At 43.7% G+C, this 25,521-nt stretch overlaps 1 protein-coding gene across 1 annotated transcript in view; it reads right to left on the minus strand.

The window, feature by feature from the left end:
* Nucleotides 1–18,431, minus strand: part of LOC115184143 (protein diaphanous homolog 1-like) — a 154,043-nt gene extending 135,612 nt beyond the window's left edge. The window contains exons 1-11 of the mRNA XM_029745133.1: nt 18,398–18,431; nt 13,506–13,667; nt 10,417–10,518; nt 9,479–9,693; nt 9,142–9,345; nt 8,819–9,035; nt 8,578–8,696; nt 7,851–7,967; nt 5,203–5,318; nt 3,035–3,099; nt 1,020–1,199 (exon numbers count right to left, since the gene is read on the minus strand). Coding sequence (XP_029600993.1) covers nt 1,020–1,199; nt 3,035–3,099; nt 5,203–5,318; nt 7,851–7,967; nt 8,578–8,696; nt 8,819–9,035; nt 9,142–9,345; nt 9,479–9,693; nt 10,417–10,518; nt 13,506–13,649 — 1,479 coding nt within the window. The 5' untranslated portion in view covers nt 13,650–13,667; nt 18,398–18,431. The remainder of the gene's footprint in view (nt 1–1,019; nt 1,200–3,034; nt 3,100–5,202; nt 5,319–7,850; nt 7,968–8,577; nt 8,697–8,818; nt 9,036–9,141; nt 9,346–9,478; nt 9,694–10,416; nt 10,519–13,505; nt 13,668–18,397) is intronic.
* Between the last annotated feature and the right edge of the window lie 7,090 nt (nt 18,432–25,521).

The raw sequence follows: 25,521 nt of genomic DNA on the forward strand, positions 1-25,521 counted from the left end.
GAGTAGTTTCTGTTAATGGTAATCACATTTCAACTACTACTATTATTATTGCTGTTGGTCCCACCATTGTTAAATTATTCATATAAAAACAATGTAAGTCATTTAACTTGCCTCATCAATAAAGTCTATTGAATTGAATTTAAATTGAGAGAGACAGGATGGGTGGAGGAAGAGTGAGAATAATAGATATTTCAACAGAGAAGATTTCAAGCCTGAAAGATAACTACGCTAATACCCCATGAGAGGTTGTTCCCATTGTTCTCTGTATTTCTAGTGTGTGTGTGTGTGTGTGTGTGTGTGTGTGTGTGTGTGTGTGTGTGTGTGTGTGTGTGTGTGTGTGTTCTACATATGAAGACTGATTGGGCTGAGTCTCAAACGGAGGGGGGAGTGAATGATCTATCATGAGGGTTTTGATGTGTGTGTTGACGTGGGGACAGCCTGTTGGACGTGTGAGAGACCATGAGATGATTCTGCTGGCCTCAGCCTGTTGGGGAAGGAAGGGACCTGCCAAGGTCTGTGTGGAGCCATAAGACACATACTTAAGCGGACATGCTCAGTGTGTCACTATGAGGCAGGGTCCAGCTGGACCAGCACCAGGACACTGACAGGTACACCATCCCTCACCCTCCTCCTCCTCCTCCTCCTCCTCCCCCTCCGTGTCAGTTGAGAGGACCACTTCTTATGAGCTACTTGGAGCTCCTATTACTTTCCCCTTTACTCCTATTGGTCAAGGGGAGTTTTCTACTCGGTTCTTATTGGTCAAGGGGAGTTTTCTACTCGGTTCTTATTGGTAGAGTAATACAACTTGTCGCTATCTTCAGATGAATGCACTAAGTGTCTGAGGATAAGAGTGTCTGCGGATAAGAGTGGCTGCGGATAAGAGTGGCTGCGGATAAGAGTGGCTGCGGATAAGAGTGTCTGCGGATAAGAGTGTCTGCGGATAAGAGTGTCTGCGGATAAGAGTGTCTGCGGATAAGAGTGTCTGCTAAATGACTGAAGGGTTCTCTGTGTGAGTGTACCTCTTCATGGAATGTGTTGATCTGCTCCATTAGGATCTGGTTCTCTGTCTCTCTCTCCTGCTTCTCAGATCCCAGAGTCTCCTTTTCAGCAGCCAGCTCATGGACTCTGTGTTCATAGTCTCCTTCCATTTTCTTCAGCTCCACCTGCAGCTCATGACGTGCAGTCAGCTCTGCATCCAGCTACAGGAGAGAACACACACAGTCAGCTCTGCATCCAGCTACAGGAGAGAACACACACAGTCAGCTCTGCATCCAGCTACAGGAGAGAACACACGCAGTCAGCTCTGCATCCAGCTACAGGAGAGAACACACACAGTCAGCTCTGCATCCAGCTACAGGAGAGAACACACGCAGTCAGCTCTGCATCCAGCTACAGGAGAGAACACACACAGTTCAGCTCTGCATCAGCTACAGGAGAGAACACACGCAGTCAGCTCTGCATCCAGCTACAGGAGAGAACACACGCAGTCAGCTCTGCATCCAGCTACAGGAGAGAACACACACAGTCAGCTCTGCATCCAGCTACAGGAGAGAACACACACAGTCAGCTCTGCATCCAGCTACAGGAGAGAACACACGCAGTCAGCTCTGCATCCAGCTACAGGAGAGAACACACACAGTCAGCTCTGCATCCAGCTACAGGAGAGAACACACGCAGTCAGCTCTGCATCCAGCTACAGGAGAGAACACACGCAGTCAGCTCTGCATCCAGCTACAGGAGAGAACACACACAGTCAGCTCTGCATTCAGCTACAGGAGAGAACACACACAGTCAGCTCTGCATTCAGCTACAGGAGAGAACACACACAGTCAGCTCTGCATCCAGCTACAGGAGAGAACACACACAGTCAGCTCTGCATCCAGCTACAGGAGAGAACACACACAGTCAGCTCTGCATCCAGCTACAGGAGAGAACACACACAGTCAGCTCTGCATCCAGCTACAGGAGAGAACACACACAGTCAGCTCTGCATCCAGCTACAGGAGAGAACACACACAGTCAGCTCTGCATCCAGCTACAGGAGAGAACACACGCAGTCAGCTCTGCATCCAGCTACAGGAGAGAACACACACAGTCAGCATTGACAACGGCAGACCTCCACTCTCTGAGGGTGTCTCTGGGGGAGTTGGGATACGCAAAATACTCCCTTCAATACAAAAGCTTTAAAGTACTTATTCCATGCATCAGGACAGAGTGAGACAGAAACAGTATATAAAGGGTTAAAAGCACTCTGAGCAACATGAGAGTACAGGGTTAAAATAACACAGCTTAGTGTCCAGCTCCACTGGAGAGAACACACGCTCCCACACACACACACACAGGTAAACACACACACACACACACACACACACACACACACACAGCTTAGTGTCCAGCTCGACTGGAGAGAACACACGCTCCCACACACACACACACACACACACACACACACACACACACACACACACACACACACACACACACACCTTAGTGTCCAGCTCCACTGGAGAGAACACACGCTCCCACACACACACAGCTGGTTTGGTGTTTAACTTGCAGACACTAGACTTCCTCCTCTTTCTGACAGTCTCATCCTGCAAGAAATGATCCTATCAACAAATGTGTGTGTGTGTGTGTGTGTGTGTGTGTGTGTGTGTGTGTGTGTGTGTGTGTGTGTGTGTCAGTTGCAGAGTGATTGTGATTGTCCATATTTGCAGAGAATGGGTATGTTTACGTGAGTTTTCATGTAATGGGACAGAATGTCAGAGAGTTTGCAATTATCCTGTAAGACTCCTAATGGGGGAAAACCCCATGGTAGCAAACCCCCCGCAACCACAGCACTTAGCCCTCAACTAGTGTGTGTGTGTGTGTGTGTGTGTGTGTGTACTCATTCTCTCATTCGTCTCTTTCTCATTTAGACTGCTAGTTGGGTGTCAGGGAGAGATGAGCACGGAGAATCTCATTACAATCATATGTGTGTGTGTGTGTGTGTGTGTGTGTGTGTGTGTGTGTGTGTGTGTGTGTGTGTGTTCACCTTCTTCTCCAACTCTATGGCCTTGGCCTGACTGGACTCCACCTTGGTCTTGTCCACCATGTTGTCTGTGGAGAGACAGAGAGGGATGAGATGAAGACCGAGAGAGAGAGCGAGAGAGAGAGAGAGAGGGGGAGACGAGACAGACCCAGAGAGAGAGAGAGAGGGGGAGACGAGACAGACCCGGGCAAGAGCGAGAGAGAGAGACGAGACAAACCCGAGAGAGAGAGAGAGAGACAAGACAGACCCGAGAGAGAGAGGGAGAGACGAGACAGACCCGAGAGAGAGGAGAGACGAGACAGAGAGAGAGACGAGAGAGAGACGAGAGAGAGAGGGAGACGAGACAGACCCGGGCGAGAGAGAGAGAGCGAGACGAGACAGACCCGGGAGAGAGAGGGAGAGACGAGACAGACCCGAAAGAGGGAGAGAGAGAGAGAGACGAGACAGACCCGAGAGAGAGAGACGAGACAACAACTACTGTAGACTGCACCTATGAGCTGAGACAACAACTACTGTAGACTGCACCTATGAGCTGAGACAACAACTACTGTAGACTGCACCTATGAGCTGAGACAACAACTACTGTAGACTGCAGCTATGAGCTGAGACAACAACTACTGTAGACTGCAGCTATGAGCTGAGACAACTACTGTAGACTGCAGCTATGAGCTGAGACAACAACTACTGTAGACTGCACCTATGAGCTGAGACAACAACTACTGTAGACTGCACCTATGAGCTGAGACAACAACTACTGTAGACTGCACCTATGAGCTGAGACAACTACTGTAGACTGCAGCTATGAGCTGAGACAACAACTACTGTAGACTGCAGCTATGAGCTGAGACAACAACTACTGTAGACTGCACCTATGAGTTGAGACAACAACTACTGTAGACTGCAGCTATGAGCTGAGACAACAACTACTGTAGACTGCAGCTATGAGCTGAGACAACAACTACTGTAGACTGCAGCTATGAGCTGAGACAACAACTACTGTAGACTGCAGCTATGAGCTGAGACAACAACTACTGTAGACTGCAGCTATGAGCTGAGACAACAACTACTGTAGACTGCACCTATGAGCTGAGACAACAACTACTGTAGACTGCAGCTATGAGCTGAGACAACAACTACTGTAGACTGCAGCTATGAGCTGAGACAACAACTACTGTAGACTGCAGCTATGAGCTGAGACAACAACTACTGTAGACTGCACCTATGAGCTGAGACAACAACTACTGTAGACTGCACCTATGAGCTGAGACAACACTACTGTAGACTGCAGCTATGAGCTGAGACAACAACTACGTAGACTGCACCTATGAGCTGAGACAACAACTACTGTAGACTGCAGCTATGAGCTGAGACAACAACTACTGTAGACTGCAGCTATGAGCTGAGACAACAACTACTGTAGACTGCACCTATGAGCTGAGACAACAACTACTGTAGACTGCACCTATGAGCTGAGACAACAACTACTGTAGACTGCACCTATGAGCTGAGACAACAACTACTGTAGACTGCACCTATGAGCTGAGACAACAACTACTGTAGACTGCAGCTATGAGCTGAGACAACAACTACTGTAGACTGCAGCTATGAGCTGAGACAACAAGCGCCTTTGCTCTGGTCTGGGGACTGAACAATAGAGGGAGTCAACAATCACACCTTTCTCCTGCTTGTTGGTGTGTTGTTGTTGGTGTGTTGTCTGGTTCCATGTTCTCAACACACCAAGTTGTAAGACTAAACTATAGTTACAATCACTACAATGATACAGTCCCTCTCTGGTTCCCCCTTGTGGTGGGTTTAGAACAGCTGGCTTGTTGGGTAACTGTTCCGTGTGTGTGTGTGAGAGAGAGACAGAGCGAGAGACAGAGAGACAGAGACAGAGCGAGAGACAGAGAGACAGAGAGAGAGAGAGAGAGAGAGAGAGAGACAGAGAGAGAGACAGACTATTCTATGGTGTGTGTGTGAGAGAGAGACAGAGACTATTCTATGGTGTGTGTGTGAGAGAGAGAGACAGAGACTATTCTATGGTGTGTGTGTGAGAGAGAGAGACAGAGACTATTCTATGGTGTGTGTGTGAGAGAGAGAGAGAGAGAGAGAGAGAGAGAGAGAGAGAGAGAGAGACAGAGACTATTCTATGGTGTGTGTGTCTCTCTTACCAATTAACCCCTCAACGTCCAGGCTTAGATTGCGGCACTTGAAGTCTGGGTCGGCTCCGTTCCTGTGCAACACGATCTGAGCTATACACTCATCTATCAGCTTGTAGTACTGGGGCCTGGAAGACAGAGAGAGAGACAGACAGAGACAGAGAGAGAGAGACAGAGAGAGACAGAGAGAGACAGAGAGAGAGACAGAGAGAGAGAGAGAGAGAGAGAGACAGACAGAGAGACAGAGAGAGAGACAGAGAGAGAGAGAGGACAGACAGAGAGAAAGAGAGATAGACAGAGAGAGAGAGACAGACAGAGAGAGACAGAGAGAGACAGAGAGAGACAGAGAGAGAATCTATGTAATTGTGAGTGTATGTGTGTTCGTGGAAGACAGTGAACAAAGACAAATTGTATTAAGTTGAAATTTGAGAGCAAGAAAGAGGGAGACAGAAATTGAAATGAACATAAATCTGGGAGATGGATGGAATAGAAAGAGAAGCAGAAAGAGAGGGAGACGGAGAAAGAGAATATGTCTACGGGCGCATCCGTGAGTCTACGGGCGCATCCGTGAGTCTACGGGCGCATCCGTGAGTCTACGGGCGCATCCGTGAGTCTACGGGCGCATCCGTGAGACTACGGGCGCATCCGTGAGCCTACGGGCGCATCCGTGAGTCTACGGGCGCATCCGTGAGCCTACGGGCGCATCCGTGAGCCTACGGGCGCATCCGTGAGTCTACGGGCGCATCCGTGAGTCTACGGGCGCATCCGTGAGCCTACGGGCGCATCCGTGAGTCTACGGGCGCATCCGTGAGTCTACGGGCGCATCCGTGAGTCTATGGGAGCGCAGGTGTCCATATGAAGCTGTGAAAATATGACTGGCACTTAGTCTTCATCTCAGGGTATAGGTATATACAGTGTATGTATATATGTGTGTGGAGTTGGTTTCACACACACACACTCAATTTACGAGGTGTCTGCTTCTGTGACGCTCCCTAAGTCAAAAACACAAGTTGATTTATTCCCCAACTCCAGCACTTTTCAAACTCAGATTCATCCGTGGAGGGAGAGAGACATCTAGTGTCTGTTTTTTTAAAGTTAAAAATCACAAACTTGCTGATAGGCTTGACTGGTGTGCGGTATTTTCATGAAGATGCATCAGACTGAAGACCCCTTAAGTTCATATGTTCCTGTTGTTTGTTTAACCATCTGTCTGTTGTCCGTCCGTCCGTCCGCCTGTGTGTGTCAGATTCAGTCACTGTTTGACCTTCTGGTCATTCCCAGTTCAGACAGACTGTTCCCAGCTTCTCTCAACACACATGGCTTTCTCTCCCACTCATTTCTTTGTCCCCCCACCATGTCTCTCGCTCTATAATCATTTCCAAACAATATCCCTCTCTCCCATCATGGTCCAGCTCCATCGTGCTGAGAGAAACGTTAGCAGGAGAGAGATTCATAGACACTGCCACGTTGGGAGAACAGGGACACAGCCAGGCTGAGAGAGGTGGAGGGTGAGGGGGGTGAGGGGGATGGAGGGTGAGGGGGATGAGGGGTGAGGGGGATGGAGGGTGAGGGGGATGGAGGGTGAGGGGTGAGGGGGATGGAGGGCGAGGGGGATGGAGGGTGAGGGGTGAGGGGGATGAGGGGGATGGAGGATGGAGGGTGAGGGGGATGAGGGGGATGGAGGGTGAGGGGGATGGAGGGTGAGGGGGATGAGGGGTGAGGGGGATGAGGGGTGAGGGGGATGGAGGGTGAGGGGGATGGAGGGTGAGGGGGATGAGGGGTGAGGGGGATGGAGGGTGAGGGGGATGGAGGGCGAGGGGGATGAGGGGTGAGGGGGATGGAGGGTGAGGGGGATGAGGGGTGAGGGGATGGAGGGTGAGGGGGATGAGGGGTGAGGGGATGGAGGGCGAGGGGGATGAGGGGTGAGGGGGATGGAGGGTGAGGGGGATGGAGGGTGAGGGGGATGAGGGGTGAGGGGGATGGAGGGTGAGGGGGATGGAGGGTGAGGGGGATGAGGGGTGAGGGGGATGGAGGGTGAGGGGGATGGAGGGTGAGGGGGATGAGGGGTGAGGGGGATGGAGGGTGAGGGGGATGGAGGGTGAGGGGGATGAGGGGTGAGGGGAGGGATGAGGGGTGAGGGGATGGAGGGTGAGGGGGATGAGGGGTGAGGGGGATGGAGGGCGAGGGGGATGAGGGGTGAGGGGGATGAGGGGTGAGGGGGATGGAGGGTGAGGGGGATGGAGGGTGAGGGGGATGAGGGGTGAGGGGGATGGAGGGTGAGGGGGATGGAGGGTGAGGGGGATGAGGGGTGAGGGGGATGAGGGGTGAGGGGGATGGAGGGTGAGGGGGATGAGGGGTGAGGGGGATGGAGGGCGAGGGGGATGAGGGGTGAGGGGGATGGAGGGCGAGGGGGATGAGGGGTGAGGGGGATGGAGGGCGAGGGGGATGAGAGAGCAGAGACAGAAGGCCAGGGTCAAAGTAAAGGTTATTGGTGTGTGTGCTTGTGTGAATTGGAAATCGGAGAGTGGGGAAACTGCCAGAGAGCCATTTTGCTGGCGTCCCTCGAGCAATTTGGAGTAAGTGCCTTGCTCAAGGGCACAAGAACAGATTTTTCACATTGTCGGCTCCTGGTTTGTGTGTGTGGACGTCCATTCCCTTACCTGACCATGTAGTCGTTGCGGATCAGCAGCAGGTGCTGCATCAGAGACAGTAAGTGTGTTTCAGCCTTGGAGTCTTTGACGGTGTTCATCACGACCTGGAACACCTCCATCACGTCAGTAGGACCACACGTTAAGGGGGGTCAATGGAACACAGACATAATTCAGCCTCAACTTCCCCTCGTGCAACAACTTTTATCATCTTATTTCTGGTATGTCATTCAATGAGAGGAGGGGCCACAGAGGAGGGGCCTCAGAGGAGGATATATGTACAGTTATCAATGTACATGAAGTAATATTACACATGTAAAAGATTAAGAGCTCAAAGCTGTTTAACAGTTTGATACGATACGTTTTTGATCAAATGATAGTTCATTCCTTATTAGTTTATAACTGTTATCAAATGTGTCAGAACCAAATCAATCAAGGTAAAATAAAAGCACTGTGGAAATCCTTGTGCTTTTGTGTGAGAAATGATGGCACCTTGGAGCCACCTAGTGGTGAAACGAAGGAATGAACGTTAGAGGACAGTGACTTCCTGTGTAACAGGGGGCCAACCTCAGGCACCCTATTCCTTATATAGGGCACTAAAGGCCCTGATAAACAGCAGGACATTACAGGGAACAGAGTGCTATTTGATACAGTCTTACTATAAACTCCTCACTGAGACACCTGAACAAGCTGCCCCATATAGAGGGACTATTTCAGCCTCTCTGAAGCGGAAGGATATTCCATTTCAACGCGCACGTCGTTGAGGCGGGCCTGGAGTTCTTCAGAATCATCTTCAGCCTGGTCGTCAAAAACACTGAGCTGCACCCTCAGCTCCTCATTCTCTATGGACCGAATCTCCTACAGGAGAGACGGAGGGCCAACTGAAATCACCACGCTTCTGAACATCAAGGTAAACGTCAGTTTCGAATGGTTCAGAATAAGTTTGAGAGTTAGTGTGTGTGTGTGTGTGTTGGTCTCACCGTCAGCAGGTCTCGCAGGCCCAGTCTCAGCAGTTCTGAGCGGATGTGGATCCTGTAGTCCAGCTCTTCTCCTCGACTGATGAGAGCGTTGATGAGTTGCATACAGCCGTTCTTCAGGCCGATGTTGGGTTTGTTCATACCAGAGAGGAGTGGCTGAAACCTCTCAATGTCCTGCTTCTCTGCCTCCTCAGTGATGGCCTCTAGAACACGCTCATGACTACAGGGAGTTACACACATTAATACAGAGAATCTCTCTCTCTCTCACACACACAGACACACACACACACACACACACACACACACACACACACACACGTACGTACAGGTTGTCAGGGTGTTCCAGGATGCAGATGGCTGAGAGCAGTTTGACCACATCCACCATCATGTGAGGGACTCTGGGGTTAATGGCTCGGACCAGCAGAGGGATGCCCTCAGCAGACGTCAACATGGCCTTCAGACCATACTTGTTGTTCATGAAGGCTTTGAGACAGCGCACAATCTCGTGTTGACACTTCACACCCATATTCCTATAGGACAGGAAGACAGGAGAGATGAAGGTGTGTTACTGCATGGGCAGGAGTTTACATACCAAACAGGGGACTAGCAAATCGACTGCAGAAGGCAACGGGTTCAAGGGGCAAGAGGGTGTTGATCTCTTACGGGTACTCGTCCTTCTCCTCCTGGATCTTCCTCATGATGTTGAGCAGCAGCGCCAGGCCCTCGTCTCCAAAGTTCTGCACCCAGCTGACAGGGTTGTTGTTGAGGGAGACCCGGAGAGACTCCAGACAGCCCAGGAGCTGTGTGTCTCTGGGCTCCATCCTTAGTTCCTGGATGTACATCACAGCTGACCTGGAACACTCCTTCTGGCTCTGACCCTATCACACCCGTGGTATTAGTACACTGAGCATACAGCTGACCTGGAACACTCCTTCTGGCTCTGACCCTATCACACCCGTGGTATTAGTACACTGAGCATACAGCTGACCTGGAACACTCCTTCTGGCTCTGACCCTATCACACCCGTGGTATTAGTACACTGAGCATACAGCTGACCTGGAACACTCCTTCTGGCTCTGACCCTATCACACCCGTGGTATTAGTACACTGAGCATACAGCTGACCTGGAACACTCCTTCTGGCTCTGACCCTATCACACCCGTGGTATTAGTACACTGAGCATACAGCTGACCTGGAACACTCCTTCTGGCTCTGACCCTATCACACCCGTGGTATTAGTACACTGAGCATACAGCTGACCTGGAACACTCCTTCTGGCTCTGACCCTATCACACCCGTGGTATTAGTACACTGAGCATACAGCTGACCTGGAACACTCCTTCTGGCTCTGACCCCATCACACCCGTGGTATTAGTACACTGAGCATACAGCTGACCTGGAACACTCCTTCTGGCTCTGACCCTATCACACCCGTGGTATTAGTACACTGAGCATACAGCTGACCTGGAACACTCCTTCTGGCTCTGACCCTATCACACCCGTGGTATTAGTACACTGAGCATACATAGAGGACAAGTTACCGCTGTACAACTCTACTGCTATACGGGTGTTGTCCCAGTAACACAACTTCTGTTACTCACAGCTTTCGATGTGTGGAGGTACTGAGAAACCATCTCTCGTTTGATGGCGATGTCTTTCGCCCGCAGAGGCCGCTGCTTCTCGTCATTCAAGTTCATATCCACCTGGGGTTTGGAGGTCGTAGAGTGAGCATCCCAAAACAACCTACAGTTCACACACACTCACACACATCCTTATCCTTTCTCTCTCTCACCAGCCTCTACAAAGTCAGTATCTCTGTGTTTAACCCTCTCTCACCAGCCTCTACAAAGTCAGTATCTCTGTTTAACCCTCTCTCTCACCAGTCTCTACAAAGTCAGTATCTGTGTTTAACCCTCTCTCTCACCAGCCTCTACAAAGTCAGTATCTCTGTGTTTAACCCTCTCTCTCACCAGCCTCTACAAAGTCAGTATCTCTGTGTTTAACCCTCTCTCTCACCAGCCTCTACAAAGTCAGTATCTCTGTGTTTAACCCTCTCTCACCAGCCTCTACAAAGTCAGTATCTCTGTGTTTAACCCTATCTCTCACCAGTCTCTACAAAGTCAGTATCTCTGTGTTTAACCCTCTCTGTCACCAGTCTCTACAAAGTCAGCATCTCTGTGTTTAACCCTCTCTCTCACCAGCCTCTACAAAGTCAGTATCTCTGTGTTTAACCCTATCTCTCACCAGTCTCTACAAAGTCAGTGTCTTAGTTTAACCCTCTCTCTCACCAGTCTCTACAAAGTCAGTATCTGTGTTTAACCCTCTCTCACCAGTCTCTACAAAGTCAGTATCTGTGTTTAACCCTCTCTCACCAGTCTCTACAAAGTCAGTATCTGTGTTTAACCCTCTCTCACCAGACTCTACAAAGTCAGTATCTCTGTGTTTAACCCTATCTCTCACCAGTCTCTACAAAGTCAGTATCTGTGTTTAACCCTCTCTCTCACCAGTCTCTACAAAGTCAGTATCTGTGTTTAACCCTCTCTCTCACCAGTCTCTACAAAGTCAGTATCTGTGTTTAACCATCTCTCTCACCAGCCTCTACAAAGTCAGTATCTCTGTGTTTAACCCTCTCTCACCAGCCTCTACAAAGTCAGTATCTCTGTGTTTAACCCTCTCTCACCAGCCTCTACAAAGTCAGTATCTGTGTTTAAACCTCTCTCACCAGTCTCTACAAAGTCAGTATCTGTGTTTAACCCTCTCTCTCACCAGTCTCTACAAAGTCAGTATCTCTGTGTTTAACCCTCTACAAAGTCAGTATCTCTTTGTTTAACCCTCTACAAAGTCAGTATCTCTGTGTTTAACCCTCTACAAAGTCAGTATCTCTGTGTTTAACCCTCTCTCACCAGACTCTACAAAGTCAGTATCTCTGTGTTTAACCCTCTACAAAGTCAGTATCTCTGTGTTTAACCCTCTCTCTCACCAGCCTCTACAAAGTCAGTATCTCTGTGTTTAACCCTCTCTCTCACCAGCCTCTACAAAGTCAGTATCTGTGTTTAACCCTCTCTCACCAGTCTCTACAAAGTCAGTATCTGTGTTTAACCCTCTCTCTCACCAGCCTCTACAAAGTCAGTGTCTTAGTTTAACCCTCTCTCACCAGCCTCTACAAAGTCAGTATCTGTGTTTAACCCTCTCTCACCAGTCTCTACAAAGTCAGTATCTGTGTTTAACCCACTCTCTCACCAGTCTCTACAAAGTCAGTATCTCTGTGTTTAACCCTCTCTCACCAGCCTCTACAAAGTCAGTATCTGTGTTTAACCCTCTCTCACCAGTCTCTACAAAGTCAGTATCTGTGTTTAACCCACTCTCTCACCAGTCTCTACAAAGTCAGTATCTCTGTGTTTAACCCTCTCTCACCAGCCTCTACAAAGTCAGTATCTGTGTTTAACCCTCTCTCACCAGTCTCTACAAAGTCAGTATCTCTGTGTTTAACCCTCTCTCACCAGTCTCTACAAAGTCAGTATCTCTGTGTTTAACCCTATCTCTCACCAGTCTCTACAAAGTCAGTATCTGTGTTTAACCCTCTCTCTCACCAGTCTCTACAAAGTCAGTATCTGTGTTTAACCCTCTCTCACCAGTCTCTACAAAGTCAGTATCTCTGTGTTTAACCCTCTCTCACCAGCCTCTACAAAGTCAGTATCTCTGTGTTTAACCCTCTCTCACCAGCCTCTACAAAGTCAGTATCTGTGTTTAACCCTCTCTCACCAGTCTCTACAAAGTCAGTATCTGTGTTTAACCCTCTCTCTCACCAGTCTCTACAAAGTCAGTATCTCTGTGTTTAACCCTCTACAAAGTCAGTATCTCTGTGTTTAACCCTCTCTCACCAGACTCTACAAAGTCAGTATCTCTGTTTTTAACCCTCTCTCACCAGACTCTACAAAGTCAGTATCTCTGTGTTTAACCCTCTCTCACCAGACTCTACAAAGTCAGTATCTCTGTGTTTAACCCTCTACAAAGTCAGTATCTCTGTGTTTAACCCTCTACAAAGTCAGTATCTCTGTGTTTAACCCTCTACAAAGTCAGTATCTCTGTGTTTAACCCTCTACAAAGTCAGTATCTCTGTGTTTAACCCTCTCTCTCACCAGCCTCTACAAAGTCAGTATCTCTGTGTTTAACCCTCTCTCTCACCAGCCTCTACAAAGTCAGTATCTCTGTGTTTAACCCTCTCTCTCACCAGCCTCTACAAAGTCAGTATCTGTGTTTAACCCTCTCTCACCAGTCTCTACAAAGTCAGTATCTGTGTTTAACCCTCTCTCTCACCAGTCTCTACAAAGTCAGTATCTGTGTTTAACCCTCTCTCACCAGCCTCTACAAAGTCAGTATCTCTGTGTTTAACCCTCTCTCTCACCAGTCTCTACAAAGTCAGTATCTGTGTTTAACCATCTCTCACCAGACTCTACAAAGTCAGTATCTCTGTGTTTAACCATCTCTCACCAGACTCTACAATGTCAGTATCTCTGTGTTTAACCCTCTACAAAGTCAGTATCTCTGTGTTTAACCCTCTACAAAGTCAGTATCTCTGTGTTTAACCCTCTACAAAGTCAGTATCTCTGTGTTTAACCCTCTACAAAGTCAGTATCTCTGTGTTTAACCCTCTACAAAGTCAGTGTCTCAGTTTAACCGTCTCTCTCACCAGCATCTGTTCGAAGAGTTCCAGAACGTATTCGTCAGGATGGTCGTGCAGCATGGTCTCCTGGGTAGGCACCTCGTAGTGGGCAGTGCTGGAGTGGCGCTGTGCAGGCGCATGAGGCTTCTCCTTGTCCTTCTTCATCCTCATGCTGGTGAAACGCTCCAACTGCAGGGGGTCAAATGCCAGGGGTCAGAGGTCACGCAGGGTCATATTGGGGTTATTCCAGATCAACCCGACCCCTTGGATTGGGAAGGTCAGTGCAAGGTCAGAGTTGATTTGGGATTGGGCATCAGACTCCCGTGGGCGTTCAGACATCATGGACGACTGAATATCACTGCGAAACACTTTGGCTGGAGCTGACAGAGAACTCCATTCATGTGTGGATCCTCCTTCATCTCATTCTAGTGTTCAGAGTATAACACTAGTTATTGTAGAGTATAACACTAGTTATTGTAGAGTTAGTTATTGTAGAGTATAACACTAGTTATTGTAGAGTATAACACTAGTTATTGTAGAGTATAACACTACTTATTGTAGAGTATAACACTAGTTATTGTAGAGTATAACACTACTTATTGTAGAGTATAACACTACTTATTGTAGAGTATAACACTACTTATTGTAGAGTATAACACTAGTTATTGTAGAGTATAACACTAGTTATTGTAGAGTATAACACTAGTTATTGTAGAGTATAACACTAGTTATTGTAGAGTATAACACTAGTTATTGTAGAGTATAACACTAGTTATTGTAGAGTATAACACTAGTTATTGTAGAGTATAACACTAGTTATTGTAGAGTATAACACTAGTTATTGTAGAGTATAACACTATTTGTAGGTATAACACTAGTTATTGGTAGAGTATAACACTAGTTATTGTAGAGTATAACACTAGTTATTGTAGAGTATAACACTAGTTATTGTAGAGTATAACATAGTTATTGTAGATTAACACTAGTTATTGTAGAGTACACTACTTATTGTAGAGTATAACACTAGTTATTGTAGAGTATAACACTAGTTATTGTAGAGTATAACACTAGTATTGTAGAGTATAACACTAGTTATTGTTATTATAACACTAGTTATTGTAGAGTATAACACTAGTTATTGTAGAGTATAACACTACTTATTGTAGAGTATAACACTAGTTATTGTAGAGTATAACACTAGTTATTGTAGAGTATACACTAGTTTTGTAGAGTATAACACTAGTATGTGTAGAGTATAACACTAGTTATTGTAGAGTATAACACTAGTTATTGTAGAGTATAACACTAGTTATTGTAGAGTATAACAGTTATTGTAGAGTATAACTTAAACCACTAGTTATTGTAGAGTATAACACTAGTATGTAGGTATAACACTAGTTATTGTAGAGTATTAACACTAGTTATTGTAGAGTATAACACTAGTTATTGTAGAGTATAACACTAGTTATTGTAGAGTATAACACTAGTTATTGTAGAGTATAACACTACGTTATTGTAGAGTATAACACTAGTTATTGTAGAGTTATAACAATAGTTATTGTAGAGTATAACACTAGTATTGTAGAGTATAACACTAGTTATTGTAGAGTATAACACTACGTTATTGTAGAGATAACACTACTTATTGTAGAGTATAACACTAGTTATTGTAGAGTATAACACTAGTTATTGTAGAGTATAACACTAGTTATTGTAGAGTATAACACTAGTTATTGTAGAGTATAACACTAGTTATTGTAGAGTATAACACTAGTTATTGTAGAGTATAACACTACTTATTGTAGAGTATAACACTAGTTATTGTAGAGTATAACACTAGTTATTGTAGAGTATAACACTAGTTATTGTAGAGTATAACACTAGTTATTGTAGAGTATAACACTAGTTATTGTAGAGTATAACACTAGTTATTGTAGAGTATAACACTAGTTATTGTAGAGTATAACACTAGTTATTGTAGAGTATAACACTAGTTATTGTAGAGTATAACACTAGTTATTGTAGAGTATAACACTAGTTATGTAGAGTATAACACTACTTATTGTAGAGTATAACACTAGTTATTGTAGAGTATAACACTAGTTATTGTAGAGTATAACACTAGTTATTGTAGAGTATAACACTAGTTATTGTAGAGTATAACACTAGTTATTGTAGAGTATAACACTACTTATTGTAGAGTATAACACTAGTTATTGTAGAGTATAACACTACGTTATTGTAAGAGTATAAACACTACTTATTGTAGAGTATAACACTAGTTATTGTAGAGTATAACACTAGTTATTGTAGAGTATAACACTACTTATTGTAGAGTATAACACACTTAGTGATAGAGTATAACACTAGTTATTGTTAGAGTAATAAAACACTAGTTATTGTAGAGTATAACACTAGTTATTGTAGAGTATAACACTAGTTATGTAGAGTATAACACTAGTTATTGTAGAGTATAACACTAGTTATTGTAGAGTATAACACTACGTTATTGTAGAGTCTAACACTAGTTATTGTAGAAGGTTATAACACTAGTTATTGTAGAGTATAACCACTACGTATTGTGAGTATAAACTATTATTGTAGAGTATAACACTACTTATTGTAGAGTATAACACTACGTTATTGTAGAGTATAAACACTAGTTATTGTAGAGTAATAACACTAGTTATTGTAGAGTATAACACTAGTTATTGTAGAGTATAACACTACTTATTGTAGAGTATAACACTACTTATTGTAGAGTATAACACTACTTATTGTAGAGTATAACACTACTTATTGTAGAGTATAACACTACTTATTGTAGAGTATAACACTACTTATTGTAGAGTATAACACTAGTTATTGTAGAGTATAACACTAGTTATTGTAGAGTATAACACTAGTTATTGTAGAGTATAACACTACTTATTGTAGAGTATAACACTAGTTATTGTAGAGTATAACACTACTTATTGTAGAGTATAACACTACTTATGTAGAACTAGTATGTAGAGTATAACACTTAGTTATTGTAGAGTATAACACTAGTTATTGTAGAGTATAACACTAGTTATTGTAGAGTATAACACTACTTATTGTAGAGTATAACACTACTTATTGTAGAGTATAACACTACTTATTTGTAGAGTATAACACTATTATTTGTAGAGTATAACACTAGTTATTGTAGAGTATAACACTAGTTATTGTAGAGTATAACACTAGTTATTGTAGAGTATAACACTAGTTATTGTAGAGTATAACACTAGTTATGTAGAGTATAACACTAGTTATTGTAGAGTATAACCACTAGTTATTGTAGAGTATAACACTACTTATTGTAGAGTATAACACTAGCTATTGTAGAGTATAACACTAGTTATTGTAGAGTATAACACTAGTTATTGTAGAGTTATAACACTAGTTATTGTAGAGTATAACACTAGCTTATTGTAGAGTATAACACTACTTATTGTAGAGTATAACACTACTTATTGTAGAGTATAACACTAGTTATTGTAGAGTATAACACTAGTTATTGTAGAGTATAACACTAGTTATTGTAGAGTATAACACTAGTTATTGTAGAGTATAACACTAGTTATTGTAGAGTATAACACTAGTTATTGTAGAGTATAACACTAGTTATTGTAGAGTATAACACTAGTTATTGTAGAGTATAACACTAGTTATTGTAGGAGTATAACACTAGTTATTGTAGAGTATAACACTAGTTATTGTAGAGTATAAACACTAGTTATTGTAGAGTATAACACTAGTTATTGTAGAGTATAACACTAGTTATTGTAGAGTATAACACTAGTTATTGTAGAGTATAACACTACTTATTGTAGAGTATAACACTAGTTATTGTAGAGTATAACACTACTTATTGTAGAGTATAACACTACTTATTGTAGAGTATAACACTAGTTATTGTAGAGTATAACACTAGTTATTGTAGAGTATAACACTAGTTATTGTAGAGTATAACACTAGTTATTGTAGAGTATAACACTAGTTATTGTAGAGTATAACACTAGTTATTGTAGAGTATAACACTAGTTATTGTAGAGTATAACACTAGTTATTGTAGAGTATAACACTAGTTATTGTAGAGTATAACACTAGTTATTGTAGAGTATAACACTACTTATTGTAGAGTATAACACTACTTATTGTAGAGTATAACACTACTTATTGTAGAGTATAACACTACTTATTGTAGAGTATAACACTACTTATTGTAGAGTATAACACTACTTATTGTAGAGTATAACACTACTTATTGCCTGTATAGCTGCTGACAGTGTCAACATGACAGCGCAGGGACACCAGAGCACTTGTTAGTAGCTGCACAATGACACAGGAGCTGATAACCCATTAAGGATAGGGACATGCTATTGTCACAGACAAAGGTAGCTGGCAAGCTATTTGCAACAGAGCTAATTATACCCAATTACAAAATAATATTTTAGTAACCCCCCCCCCCCCCAGACCCAACCTTAATTTAACTAGGCAGGTCAGTTAAAAGAACAAATTCTTATTTACAATGACGGCCTACCCCGGCCAAACCCGGACAATGCTGGGCCAATTGTGTGCCGCCCTATGGGACTCCCAAAAACCAGCCTGGATTGGAACCAGGGACTGTAGTGACGCCTCCTGCACTGAGATGCAGTACCTTAGACAGACCACTGAGGGGAGCCAGGGAGGCAGACAGGTAGGTAACACGTGCTGTCCAACATGTGTTGAACCAACCAGGGTGATTAGCACACAGACAGCTACACGGCTGTGTTATTATGGGATGTTAGTGTTGGAGGGGCAGGGGGTTAGAGGTGGGCTACAGGGTAGGGTGAGGTGAGATGCAACCAAGACAGTCAGATCACTGAGATAATGAAGGATCGCAGACAACCTACCTCATCGGGAAACAGCCGTTTGATATTCTGTACAGAGGGGAGGGGGGGAGGATGGGAGAATGAGGGAAAGAGATAGGAGGAGAAAGAAATGGGGAGATCAAACAGGAGAAAAGAGAAGGACAATGAGGTAGAGGGGGAGATAGAAGGGAAGAAAACAGGAGGGAGTGGGAGAGATGAAAGGATAAATTAGGATCAGGCAGGATCATCTCTAGAGGTCATTATTAAGCATTGATCACAGGAGCACAGAGGGGAATGTAGGCTACAGATACATCATGATCACTCTACAAGATCACTTCAGTAAACACTGACTGTTACACATCACGCTGGATCAATATAGAACATGGATATCTAGATTAGCTCACTAGATCCTCTGGTATCAAGTTATGGATCATCTGAAACTTTCTAACAGGCTGGGATTGACATTGTAAGATTCCAGATTTTTAGACAGGTTTAAGGCAGAATCACAATACATTTTCACTTGCACATTTTTGCCACAAAGTGTCAGGCTACACCAATTAATGTCCTGATGATGGCAGCATCTCACATATTACCACTGTCCAACACCAGGGGGTGCTGAAGATTACAGAAAAGAGAAAGCTTTTGGGAAAGTTGCTCACTTCCAGCACAGTTGAAAAATATATGTTAAATAGAAATCAAAACTGGATCGTCTTCAGAAATAAATGAGAGGGGTTGAGGGTAGCTGAAGGACAATTTTATTTTTTTAAATGACACTTGTAAAATATACTGTATACAGAGACTTGTCCCGAAGCCACTCCTGCGTTGTCTTAGCTGTGTGCTTAGGATCTTTGTCCTGTTGGTAGGTGAACCTTCGCCCCAGTCTGAGGTCCTGAGCAGGTTTTCATCAAGGGTCTCTCTCTCTACTTTGCGCCATTCATCTTTCCCTCAATCCTGACTAGTCTCCCAATCCCTGCCACTGAAGAAGATCCCCACAGCATGATGCTGCCACCAGCATAGGGATGGTGCCAGGTTTCCTCCAGAGGTGACACTTGGCATTCAGGCAAAAGAGTTCAATATTGGTTTCATCAGAGCAGAGAATCTTGTTTCTCATGGTCTGGGAGTCTTTAGGTGCCTTTTGGCTAACTCCAAGCGGGCTGTCATGTGCCTTTTACTGAGGAGTGGCTTCTGTCTGGCCACTACCATATCAGGTTCTTGGTCACCTCCCTGACCAAGGCCTTTCTCCCCCGATTGCTCAGTTTCGCCGGGCGACCAGCTCTAGGAAGAGTCTTAGTGGTTCCAAACTTCTTCCATTTAAGAATGACGAAGGCCACTATGTTATTGGGGCCCTTCAATGTTACAGAAATGTTTTAGTGCGTGTGGTGTGTGTTTATATAAAAGTTTGGACACACCTACTCATTCAAGGGTTTTTCTTTATTTTTACATTGTAGAATAATAGTGAAGACATGAAAACTATGAAGTAACACATATGGAATCATGTAGTAACCAAAAAAGTGGTAAACAGATAAAAATATATTTAATATATTTGAGATTCTTCAAAGTAACCACTCTTTGCCTTGGTGACAGCTTTGCACACTCTAAACCAGCTTCATGAGGTAGTCACCTGGAATGCATTTCAATTCACAGGTGTGCTTCGAGTTAAATTTGTTAAATTTGTGGAATTTCTTTCCTTCTTAAAGTGTTTGAGCCAATCAGTTGTGTTGTGACAAGGTAGGGGTGGTACACAGAAGATAGCCCTATTTGGTAAAATACCAAGTCCATATTATATCCAGAACAGCTCAAATAAGCAAAGAGAAATGACAGTCCATCGTTACTTTAAGAAATGAAGGTCTGTCAATACAGAACATTTCAAGAACTTTGAAAGTTTCTTCAAGTGCAGTCGCAAAAATCATCAAGCACTATGATGAAACTGTCTCTCATGAGGACCGCCACAGGAAAGGAAGACCCAGAGTTACCTCTGCTGCAGCGGATACGTTCATTAGAGTTACCAGCCTCAGAAATTGCAGCCCAAATAAATGCTTCAGAGTTCAAGTAACAGACACATCTCAACATCAACTGTTTGGAGGAGACTGCGTGAATCAGGCATTGGTCAAATTGCTGCAAAGAAACCACTACTAAAGAACACCAATAAGAAGAAGAGACTTGATTGGGCCAAGAAACACGAGCAATGAACAATAGACTTGTGGAAATCTGTCCTTTGTTCTGATGAGTCCAAATTAGAGATTTTTGGTTCCAACCGCTGTGTCTTTGTGAGACGAAAAGTAGGTGGAAGGATGATCTCTGCATGTGTGGTTCCCACCGTGAAGCATGGAGGAGGTGTGATGGTGTGGGGTTACTTTGCTGGTATTTAGAATTCAAGGCACACTTAACCAGCATAGTTACCACAGCATTCTGCAGCGATACACCATCCCATCTGGTTTGTGCTTAGTGGGACTATCATTTGTTTTTCAACAGGACAATGACCCAACACACCTCCAGGCTGTGTAAGGACTATTTGACCAAGAAGGAGAGTGATGGAGTGCTGCATCAGATGACCTGGCCTCCACAATCACCCGACAACCCAATTGAGATGGTTTGAGATGAGTTGGACCGCAGAGTGAAGGAAAAAAAGCCAACAAGTGCTCAGTATATGTGGGAACTCCTCCAAGACCGTTGGAAAAGGATTCCAGGTGAAGCTGTTTTAGAGAATGCCAAGAGCGTGCAAAGCTGTCATCAAGGCAAAGGTAGGCTACTTTTAAGAATCTCACATATAAAATATATTTTGATTTGTTTAACACATTTTTGGTTAATACATGATTCCATGTGCTATTTCATAGTGTTGATGTTTTCACTATTATTCTACAATGTAGAAAATAGTAAAAATAAAGAAAAACCCTTGAATGAGTAGGTGTGTCCAATGTTTTCACTGGTACTGTGTGTGTGTGTGTGTGTATATATATATAAAAATAAATCTCTCTCATACATATATCTCATACATACATACATACATACATATAGCAGATTGAAATGATGCATGTAATTACATTGATGGTAGTCATAATCTATCATAATCTACCCCCCCCCCCCCCCCCCCCCCAAAAAAAAGGACAAAAGAAAAGTTGCTCACTTCCTACGGATGCATTTGTCAAGATATCAGCACCTATATGGTAGGCCTAATACTCCGTTGGAATAGGCCACAAATGAGATGCACGATCTCTATAACTGTACTTCCAAACATTCTATCAAACATATATTTTTATCCCAGAGACCAATTATTTTAGTCCTGGTTCACAGCAAAAGTCCAAGTACAGTAACATACATCCCACATATGCCCCAGCATCTGGAGCCAATTAGCAACCAGCCAGAGACTGGGGGTCAGTGGTCACAGAACACACACACACACCATCACAACCCTCCTCCATGGTTTTATAGTCATCCTTCTGGAGAAGACACTTACAGAGGAACACACACACACACACACACACACACACACATCACAACCTTCCTCCATGGTTTTATAGTCATCCTTCTGGAGAAGACACTTACAGAGGAACACACACACACACACACACACACACACATCTTTCACTCGTCCAAGCACTCTTGCTCTCACTTTAGTTTCTTTCACAGGTTTCAGTGATCAGCTCTCTCTTAACAGAAAAAGGTTACATTAGCCTACCCATTCTCTCTCTCTCAATGGTATGCAGACAAGGTCGGAGGGACACGCACACGGGACTGGTGTGAGCTGTTGTGAATATTTTATGGATTCCACACACATTCAATTTGAGAGAACTGCTCATTAGTCAATAGTCAGATAAAAACAGTTAGCCTAAATCCCAACATGGAGTGTGTCCTTACAGCACACCATCTCAACATCTTCTCCCCCTCCATCCCTCCTTCCCATTCTCTCCTCCCAGTCTCTCCCTCTCTCCTGAGCCACCCAGCTGATTGGAGCTGGGCCAGAGTGACAGGGGAGTCTTTTGTTGATGACTTTCTCTCTCACATTGAGATTGGCTGGGATGGCTGAGGCCAAAGACTATAACCCTCAACATAGAACTAAATGGCTGTCAGCAGCTAGACTGAATAGGAATGACCCTGTGTTGTGTGTCTGTAACCTTGTGTTTCTACAGTATTGGGCTGACATTAGCTGGTGCCCTCTGTCTCCATGTCTGCGATTTCTTACAGGGTTCATACACATCTTGACAGATGGAATTGTATGACTTTTCCATGACTTAACTTTTAAATGTAGCTACATGTAATCTATGTAATCCTCTAAAGGAATTATTTATCATGAGGACCGTAAACAATAATTAATAATGCTGCATACACTCCAAGAAAAGGTTCAAATCTCACCTTTCTGCTAAAAATAGTCAAATTGCTGAGGTGTAGTCACTTTTGAGGAAACAAGCTCAAGTACACAGTACAAATATGATATGAAAATTAATACTTTATGGCATAGTTCCTATTCAACAAAACTGTACGAATAACGCTTGAAATGACATATGCTTTCCAAGTAGAGAATAATCTAATTATAAAGCCACTAACTACAACATTTCACCTTCCTTATAACTGTAAAATACATTTGTGTATGTTTAGAGTTAGAGAAAATGAGCAGATTGTCTAAAAGTGTAAACATCTGCCCCTACCGTTGTGAAAGTCACACAGAGCTCTGGCTCGGCTCCTCATCTAATTACACCAGAACCAAACCGGACGTCCACCATCATGCACACATTGATTTTGTCCCCACACCAAACACAATCAAGACACGCAGGTTGAAATATCAAAACAAACTCAACCAATTATATTCATTTGGGGACAGGTCGAAAAGCATTCAACTTTTATGGCAATTTAGCTAGCTAGCTTGCTGTTGCTAGCTAATTTGTCCTGGGATATAAACATTGGGTGGTTATTTTACCTGAAATGCACAAGGTCCTCTACTCCAACAATTAATCCACAAATAAAACAGCCAACCGAATCGTTTCTAGTCATTTCTCCTCCTCCAGGTTTCTTCTTCTTTGGACTTTATATGGTGGTTGGCAACCAACTTTAAGGTACATTAACACCACCGACTGAATTGTGGACCTCAGTCATCTTTCAATCACCCACGTGGGTTTATGCTCCTAAACACCAATGAAGAGATGGGAGAGGCGGGACTTGCATCGCGTTCGGCGTCACAAATAAAAGCAAATTCCATTTTAGAGCTTGGCGACGCAGACGCTCGTTGGCGCACGCCAGCAGTGTGGGTGCAATGCCTGAATAACATGTATGTACACATTTACTTTGCAATGCTCGCGCACGCAATACGTCCGGTTTGGGTAGCGTGTTAGGAACTCGCCTTTCATCTCATATTAATCACAGAAAGTGTTTTGGTTAAAAAAAAATATATTAAATCAATGAATTATTTTAGATGAATGGCTATAAATCAATTTCTGAATGTGTTATATTGATTAAACCAATCTGTCCTGCTGCACTACGATGTAAGGATTGCTGATATGTGCTTGTCATTGGCTGTAACGTAGGGTTCAGCCAGGAGTTGGACAGTCAAAGAGCAAATTAAAAATGTTAAGAGAGACATCCCAGCTTCAAGTGGTTTCAGATTTCACATCCTACATCACACAGGCTCAAAAAATATACTTCTGTGTCCGTGGGAACCAGTGTGATCGCTCAATGCAAGCCATTTTAATCTACCGTGTCCACAGATTGATATAAGTGAAAATGTCGGTCAGAACCAGTACCAGAACCAAGCAGGTCCCCTAAACAGGGATTTACATTGAAGATGTTTTAACATTTCCATGACTCACACTGGGCGGCGTCTCTATGTACATATAAATAAGTATGCAGAATGTGATAGACAGTGGGTGGATGCTCTCTGATCCCATGTACAATGTCCTGTCACTGAGCAAGCCACTTAACCCCCCACAAATTACAATATCTGTATTAAACTAAATGGTCAACCCTCAGTCTGGAGAGCTACTGGCTGTGCAGGATTTTGATCCAGCCCTGCTCAAACACATCAGAGCCAGTTCATCAAGGTCCGGTTGAGCAGCTCATTTCTAAAATGTGGTTTGTTTGAGGGGGACAGGAATAAAAGCCTGCACACACATTAGCTCTCCTGGAAGATGGCCGACCACCCTTGATGTAAAACATTGCAACCAAATAATTTATGCCTTTTTAAATAATTTGCTCATTCAATGTATCAAAGATTAAATGGCTATGGTAGGTTACAAATTGTTTATTCATCTGAAGCAAGGCCACACAATTTCTTTAGGAAATGTACATTTTCAGGTATACCGTAAATTCCGGACTATAAGCCGCAACTTTTTTCCCAGGCTTTGAACCTCGCGGCTTAAACAATGACGCGGCTAATATATGGATTTTTCCCGCTTTCAAATTTCTGGGTCCTGACAGCGTGGAGCATTGTCAAAAAATCCACTATCATCAATGGGTTTCGAAAGGCTGGACTGCTGCATGTTGAAGAGGGCTCAGCGGGGGATTTGCCTCCAGATGAAAGTGACGAGAGCGACAATGAAAACGATCCAATATCGGATGAAGCAATTCTGAGGCTATTCAACTCCGACACCGAAGGAGATGACTTCAGTGGTTTCAGTGCACAGGAGGAGGAAGATAGTGACCAATGACTTTCTTGATAGGCTACTGTTTACTGCTAATTTTGTATTTTTTGTTACAAGCCGTGTTTCGTTAAAGCCTATTTATTTTTGTTACAAGCCGTGTTTCGTTAAAGCCTGTGTAAAGTTCATTTGTTTCAATGTACCGGTAGGCACCTGCGGCTTATTTATGTTCAAAATTTTAAAAATAAAAGTAATTCAGTGGGTGCGGCTTATATTCAGGTGCGCTCAATAGAAATTACGGTAGTCATACTTATCTTGGAAGTGTTTACTTTGCAGGCTGACTAGCATCTATGGAGTTGCAATGTCCCATACATTGGATGCCCAAATCAACTGGAAGTATCTACAAAACAAGTTGAAGCCACTTAATCCAAAATAAATGCTAAATCTAATAATCTTTTCCTAAAATTGATGTTCTCTATTCACTAATTATTATTTTGATTCATATGATTCGATTCAATGCCATGGAACCAACTACCAACTAATTCAATGGCAAAATGAATCATTAACTTCATCAAAAATAATAGTTTAAATGAATCATAT

The sequence above is a fragment of the Salmo trutta genome, unplaced genomic scaffold (genome assembly GCF_901001165.1).
Source record: "Salmo trutta unplaced genomic scaffold, fSalTru1.1, whole genome shotgun sequence".
NCBI classification, from domain to species: Eukaryota; Metazoa; Chordata; class Actinopteri; order Salmoniformes; family Salmonidae; genus Salmo; species Salmo trutta.